Here is an 8,181-nt window from a genome sequence, read left to right on the forward strand (position 1 = left end):
AACATGGTGAAACCCCGTCTCTACTAAAAATACAAAAATTAGTTGGGCATGGTGGCAGGCACCTATAATCCCAGCTACTCAGGAGGCTGAGGCAGGAGAATCGTTTGAACCCCGGGGGGTGGAGGTTGCAGTGAGCTGAGATCGCTCTGCTGCACTCCAGCCTGGGCGACAGAGCGAGATGCCATCTTGGAAAAAAAAAAAAAAGAAAAAAAAGAAATAATGATGGGAGTGGTGTTGACGTATGTTAGCATTCCTTGTCTTGCCCCTTTAGCAAGTTTCCTATATCAATAGGAGAAACAAACAGCAGAATCAGTAGCTGAAATGATATGCAGTGTGATGAGGAGAGTTGTAGTTAGAGACCTTTTAAAAAAAAAAAAAAATTACAAAGTAGACAACAGCCAGATGCTTCTGGTCATATTCAATTAACGCTGAAGGATTTCTAGAAAAACAGTCCTTGAGATACCTAAGGAAATCTGAGAGAAACTGCCTGAAGGAACAAAGAAAGAACTTGTGGTGTGGTAATACCAAGCCATTGTTCTTGAAAAAGAGCCAAATTTCTTTCCTGAGACCATAAAGTTGTGAACGGAATAGATACAGTTCTTTCCCAAGGAGATAAGAAATGAGTCACATGCCTGCAACATATTGATGAGGCATTAGCGCTCCATCTTTCTCATAATTGCCGCTGCCTGTAATAGGTTTCATATACCAACATACATATGTCTGTCTTGTGAATGAGACAGAGGGATATCAGTACAGCTTATGCAGTTACAAGACTCAAAAATACTAAAACGAGACTGCAACAGAAATCACAAAATACCATAATCACTCAATCCATTATTTATATGTTATGGCCCCTTCCTGTGTGTATCATATTACATTACACTAACCTAAGAGAAAGAACCAGTCCACAAAAAGGAATCAAAACAATTATGGAAAATTTCCCTTTATGGAACTGAATAAACACAAGCTTATGTTCTTTGCTTTGTCTCATCTAATATAGTTTATCCTGTTACTATTTCTCATTTTCTGTCATTCAAAGGATCTCAGTTTTCAATACAAGTGAAATCTAAGCACAGTGGCTTTTTATTTGACAATGCATAAAGTGTGATATTTAGCTGAAGGTCAGTGCTCTCACACCCACACCTGCTTTTACCTTCTCCCTCCCCATCATGGTGATGAGATCTCTCTTATCGTTGTATCTTTTCCCTCCTTAGAAAACCTACAGAGATTTCCGATTGCAAGGGGTCCTAGACTCCACCTTAAACAGCAAGACCTATGAAACGATCCGGAACCGTCTCACTGTGGAGGAAGCCACAGCATCAGTGAGTGAAGGTGGGGGACTGCAGGGCATCAGCATGAAGGACAGCGATGAGGAAGACGAAGAAGACGATTAGACCGTTTGGTCCTAGAGTCCGCTGGGACAGAGTCCTGTAATCAGTGCATGTCCTTAGTCTGTTAGTTAAACCCATTAGGGAATTTTCTGTCAACTACCATGCCCATGAGATGTTTATCAATACAACTGCCATTTTAGCTATGTGGTACCAAGATTAGCAAATGACCTTCATATCCACTGATTTCCTGATGTCCATGTCTATATGTTTACAAGCAATATGGAGCACCATTCTTTAAATACTGTTCATGGAGAATACATAGTCTAACCACTAGGCGTGTCCCTGTTATCAGCAAAGATCAGTGATGCTTCATTCATGTACTATGTATGCATTGGTGGTAAATGGATGTGAGGGCAAGTACACCAAGCACATTCACTTTGTTTCACGTATGTGGATGCCAGTTAATTAAATGAGTACATAAATAAATTAATTAAAACACATAGATCTGCTTTGTGTTTTTATTTTTATTTTTTGAAAAACAAAAGGCAAGTCTCCAACAATCAACTTTTGATTCTTTCTGATTCTTTCCCCTAAAACTAAAAAATGAACCCCTTGTGTCCTTGTTAACCCATCCTTTCATTTACTTATATAATTAGCCAAAAAAAGGATGGCTACATACCAATGGATTGATTCTCTTAATTGCCACGGCAAGGGGGCAATCCTATCATGACTTAACATCAAGCGCACAGTTCAAAACTACTGTCTTCTGTCAAAGTTTTCTCCTCTTAAATGTTATTTTGCTTTTACGTCTCAACTGTGTATGTAAAAAAAACGAATATTTAAATTACAACCCTAGACTAAAAATGTGTTTATAATAAGATGTGGATATTTCCTTCAGTAGATTGTAACCATAATTTAAATTATTTTGTTCCACACTGTTTTTTATATCTGTCATGTACATTGCATTTTGATCTGTAACTGCACAACCCTGGGGTTTGCTGCAGAGCTATTTCTTTCCATGTAAAGTAGTGGATCCATCTTGCTTTTGCCTTATATAAAGCCTACAGTTATGGAAGTGTGGAAAACTGTGGCTTCTCAATAAATATTCAAATGTCCTAAGAATATACGTTTGGGTCTGTCTTCCTCTGTCTCCTTTGAATGCCAGAACTGAAACACAACAAGAAGAAATTGGAAAGGGGAGGGAAGAGGTAATTTTTGTAGAGTGTTCTTGAAACTGTTGGAGTGGGTCGTTTTCAAATGCTCGTAGTTCTGCATGAGAGACTGCCTAAAATTCCATTAATTCAGACTCCACTAATTCAGAATCCGTGGGCATTTGGACATGTTGGACAGATTACACTTGCATTATAGGATAAATAAGGGTTTGCTAAGCAAGTAAGTAGTGTAAACGAGAGAAATGTTTCTCCTGTACGAAGAGAAGGCCAACAAACTGTTTTTAAGCACCACTTTAACAGCAGTGTTTGCATTCAAACAAAGTGTGTGCCAATTATATATGATTCTTATATATTTGTTAAAGCATTTTAAAAGATTCCCTAAGATATGGAGTACTCTACTCACTCCTCAGGCCCTGTCAGCAATATAATCACCTAGGTTTGTAAGAAATTAAACATTTTGTAGCCTTGTTTGCTTTATCTGCATCTGTCACTAAACCAGGCTGATCTTTCCTGCAAGCTGACTGAGGTTTTAGGGAAACAGCTACTTTTCCAATAGGACCAGGTAGAATGGTCGCCAGTTGTTCTCTACAAAACCACCACTTTAGACAACGTCTTGCTCTGCTTACTTGAGGTCTGCAGGTACAAGGCAACAGTACTTTCTGCCTTTGTGGGCTTACAAAAAGAGGTCCTATTTATTGAGCAACTATGCTATGCCAGGCATTCTGCATGTATTACCTCATTTAAATCTCACAACTGCCATAAGAGGAGAGAACTATTGTTACCCTCATTACAGATTAGGAAATTAAGTTCAAAAGGGTTATGCTAACTTGGCCAATAGTTAACTCTATGCAGAAGCATTAATCCAGAGATAAGAGAATAAAACTATTAATACAAATGGTGGGGATATGTCTTTCAGGTATGACAATAGTTAAGTCAGATAGTTAAGTCAGAATGGCACAGCCAAGATTTTTTAAAACATATTTGTATTATATTTTGAGTTGCAAAATGAAATCATGTATCTTGTAACAATTAAAATTTTTTTATCTTTTTTTTTTTTTTTTTGAGATGGAGTCTCTGTCACCAGGCTAGAGTGCAGTGGCACGACCTCCGCTCACTGCAACCTCCGCCTCCCAGGTTCAAGCAATTATCTTGCCTCAGCATCCCAAGTAGCTGGAACTACAGGTGTGTGCCACCATGCCCAGCTAATTTGTGTATTTTTAGTAGAGACGGGGTTTCACTATGTTAGCCAGACTGGTCTCAAACTCCTGACCTTGTGATCAGCCTCCCAAAGTGCTGAGATTATAGGTGTGAGCCACCGCACCCGGCCTACAATTTTAAAACATGCAAAGTAAAGAGGGAATGTCTGTCTAGTGTATGAAAGTTAGCAAAAGGAGGAAAATGTTCAGGAGCCCTGGAGGAAGGCTAAGTGAATGGGTTAGATAACTAACCAAAGGGCACGATGTAAAAGTCATTAGGAAAACTAAGCCAGAAAAGACTTTGTCTCCAAAACCAAGGTTAAATTTAAAAATTCCTTCAAAAAAAGATTCCACTGCCTTGCACTGAGGATCCTGTTAAATAGCACCCCCAGCAACCCTAGGAAAGGGGGTATGGGTAAGGAAATGACATCAGAACACATCAGAAAGCTCTGACCATGTTATCCTTGACCACTGCTGGCCTCAGTTTATTCTGACCACAAATGCAAAGTCAAGAAGACAGCTTTGATATTCCTTTTTGTTTCTTTGGGATGGTATCTTCTTTTTTCTTTTTTAGTTTTTTATTATACATACAGAAAAGCGCATGAATTCTAAGCCTACAGCTCAATGATTTATCATAAAGTGAACACACTCACAGAACAACTACCTAGCTGAGAAATAGAACATACCGAAGACCCCCGAGGACTCTATGTCCATGCTCTTTCCCAAACTCTACCCACTCCTTACACCCCAAAGGTAACCACTATCTGATTTCTAAGGGCATAGAATATCAACTTGCCTATTTTAACCTTTTTGTCATTGCAATCACAGTACATATGCTTTCGTGTCTGGATTCTTTTGCGCTACATTACGTTGTTGGTGTAATTGTGGTTCATTTATTTTCATTGCTGTATAGTAGTCCAAGGTATAAAGAGACCATAATTGATTTATCCATATAAAAATGTTGTTTTACATTTTGGGCTATTATGAATAATGCTGCCATGAATTTCCTTGTACATATGTTTTGGTGCAATTGCTGTGTCCTGGAGTAAAGGTATTTTCCTTTTCAGAAGATGTGGCCAGTTTTCCACAGAGGAGGAACAAAGTTATGCTCTCACCAGCAGCAAGTTAAAGTCTCCGTTGTTCCACATTTTTGACAACATTAAGTGTTGTCACTCTAATTTTTGCCATTCTGGTAAGTGCTGTGGTGGTTTATAATTGTAGTTCACTAGTTACCAAATGAAGTTGATTGCCTTTGAACGTGTTTGGTAATTTAGATAGCCTCTTTTGTGAAGTGCCGGTTTAAGTCTTTTTAAAACATGCAAAGTAAAAGAGGGAGCATGTGTCCAGTGTACAAAAGTTAGCACAAGTAGGAAAATGTTCAGGAGCCCCGGAGGAGAGCTAAGTACATTTTTTATTTAGATAGCCTCTTTTGTGAAGTTCATGTTTAAGTCTTTTTTTTTCCTTTTTTTTTTTAATAAGCAGCAAAATTTAGAGCTATTTGAAGGCTGATAAGGAAGAGACCACAGGAAAGAGTGCCAGGTAGATGTAGGAGATAGCAAGGAAATTGTGAACCTGATAGAAAGGCATTCACTTTATGAACAATTGGTCCACAAATACTTGAGTACATACTGGTCAGGCAGGCACTGTGCTAGGAACACCTGGACTCTTTCTAGTCCATTTCCCTTCATCAGCCAGAGAGACCTTTCTAAAGGCAAGTGTGATCCCGTTCCTCCTCTAATTAAAAGCCTCCAATTGTTCCCCTCTCCTTAGAATGAAACCCAAACTCCTTAAGGTGGCATTCAAGGCCATGAACAATCCAACCCTTGCCTACTTCTCCAGCCTCTTCTGTTAACTCCACTCCTCTTATTCCCAGGGTTCATCCACACCCACCACCTTCAACTTCCTGCTGTGCACCATAGTTCTTCCCACCTGGGGCCCGCCTCCGAACGACCTCATCTCATCCATCAAATCCCCACTAAACTGGCTCTCCCCAAGGAAGCCTTTCCAAACACCACCCTCAGTTCAGCATCTATTTCCTTAGTATATATCCTGATAACAGTATCTACTTCTCTTTCTTAGCATTCACACTACTCCTGAATGGGTTATGTACATTGTTACATGTTTCATATCTCTTTTCTCTACTTCAGGAGGGTACAGGCTATACCAGCTTCCCCACTCTGTCCCCAAGGTACTCAATAAATATATGACTAATAATGAAGGCTGAAAGTACAAGGATGGAGATGATCTGTTGCTATTCTCATAGAACTTATAGTATAGGCAGTATGAATCTGCCAAAGACACAGATTAAATATTATAAGATTCAGAGGAGGGAGAAGGAAAGGAAGGCTTCCTTGAGGAAGTGGGCCTTAAAGAGCCCATAGACAGGATTGGTAAGGACAAGAACAAGACCGGGGGAGGCCAGGGGATGTGCCACTTGGCTGGAACATAGAAATGGGAAGCTATTCTCTTCTCTGGTGGACTCCCAGTGCATATAGTAAACACTCAACATATACATGTTAACTTAAGACATTAATGAATATGCCCAGTGTGTTAAGAGAGTCTGCTTCATGGGAAGGCTTAGGCAAGAGGTTGGGAGAGATTATCATGGGAAGAGTAGATTGAAGTGTCAAAGGAGGACATTTAGTTCCACTTAGTTTGGGTTTGTTGGTCTGCATAGCCAAGAACTAACTACTATTTTTAATTTTTTCAAAACATTTAAAGAAATTTTTTAAGTTAAAAAAAATCAAATAGAACAGAATTATATGAAACAAAACGTTCAAGCCTCCCCCCCCAACACCCATTTCCCCAAAGTAGCCATTGCTAACAGATGGGCATATATTCTTCCAAATATGTTCAAATCATATACAAGTATATTGGAGATTTTATATATATATAAATGATCCCAATATATAAATGAGAATCATCCTGAGCCTACTATTTGGCAAATCACATTTTCCATTTATCAGTATAGATAGGATCATTTGTACCTCTGCACATATAGACTTTCCATATAGACCATATAGACCACATATAGACCAGTACTTTGGTAATGGGTGTAATGTATTTAAGGAGATTTTCTGGTCAAAGAAGAAACAGGAGCAAAATAAGATAAACTGAAAATCTAGGATGAAATTAGGATGGATCAAAACATAATGGAGGAAATGAGCCATCTGTGGAAGTGACCCAAAAGACTGTTTGAAAATGTGTGACTAAAGAATTTCTGAAACACCCCAAATCCAATCCCAGTCTAACTGCACTATATCACAGTTATCTGTTTATGTGTCTGTCTCCCTGCTAGACTACTGCCAACTAGTTGAGGTCAGGCACTGTGTATCCATTTCTGTATGCCAGTCTGGTGCCTGGCATGTAGTAGGCACTCAATAAATGTTGGTTGAATTGAATGGGTGCACCTCAGCAATATACATCTGAATATGATCATGACCAAGAAAACATAAACTAAATTTATTGCAATATATTCTGTCTATAAAGAAGGAATTCCAAAAGAAGGTGGGGAATCACGATGGCTTTAGAAAATCTATCAACCTCACCTGAATTTTCAATGCAGGTATGAACAACCATACTGTCATAAATTTGAATTTCTATAAAAATTTTAGGAAATCAACAAAACAACAAGAGTTGTATGACTAGTGTTTGAGCACAAAATTGAATAAGTTCATTTCCTTTAAATTTAAAAATTTAAAATAAGTGTGTTCTCTTTGTGGCTAACTCAGACATATAATTAACAAATCTGAAATTAAGTCAAATTAGGCACAATTCTGTAGTTCTTGGTAAACAAATTTTTAAAAATCAATATTCATCTTTTATTCAAGGTTGTTTTGCTTCTTCATCTAAATACTAAAATTATCATCTGTTATCCTTCTTATGAAACCATGCATTTCATCTCAAGTTGTAAATCAGCATTTGTTGTAACTAAGCAAAACATGAGAAAAGGGCTGACGATGGTGCAATCTGCCAGCAGAGTTCTCTACCCTGACAGTACATTGAAGGTCAAAGAAAAACACTGAACAACAAATTAATCACAGCCACCAGCTAACAGAGGGATAAAACGATTACAATTAATACATACACACAACTACAAATTAAGAGGAATGCAAAGGCAACAACAAGCAAAAAGTACACAAATAAAATTTTTCTGATTTCCTAAGAATTGATGGTGAGATAGCCAAAAGCAATTGTAAACATGGTTCAGTTGGCATATTTCCCTCTGTCCATCAAAAACAAGTTGGCTTGTTTCCTGGGCAGTGAATACAATTGCAAAGAATAAACAAGGCTTTGCTTAAAGCAGGAAACATGTGATTAAAGATAGTACAAATTTCAGAGAAAGTGTCAGAAATTTTGGAATGTGTTTAAAAGAAAATCAGAGGCAACATAAGAAGACAAATACTGGTGGTATTTGTTGCAATGAAAAGTACAGTTTATGTGGAAGCTATGGCTAGGTTTCAAATTCTAATGTCACTATAT

General features: G+C 38.1%; 1 protein-coding gene across 8 annotated transcripts in view; it reads left to right on the forward strand.

The window, feature by feature from the left end:
* CADPS (calcium dependent secretion activator) overlaps nucleotides 1-2,455 on the forward strand; it is a 472,988-nt gene extending 470,533 nt beyond the window's left edge. For 5 of the 8 annotated variants that reach the window (XM_063661888.1, XM_054482476.2, XM_054482474.2 and 2 more), the window contains one exon: nucleotides 1,215-2,441. In XM_063661888.1, the coding sequence (XP_063517958.1) occupies nucleotides 1,215-1,394 (180 nt within the window). In that variant the 3' untranslated portion in view covers nucleotides 1,395-2,441. Of the gene's footprint in view, nucleotides 1-1,214 lie in introns of all 8 variants that reach the window. The other 3 variants (XM_054482473.2, XM_063661889.1, XM_054482477.2) reach the window with 2 other exon arrangements.
* The last annotated feature ends 5,726 nt before the right edge of the window (nucleotides 2,456-8,181 follow it).

Source organism: Pongo pygmaeus, chromosome 2 (genome assembly GCF_028885625.2).
Source record: "Pongo pygmaeus isolate AG05252 chromosome 2, NHGRI_mPonPyg2-v2.0_pri, whole genome shotgun sequence".
NCBI lineage: Eukaryota > Metazoa > Chordata > Mammalia > Primates > Hominidae > Pongo > Pongo pygmaeus.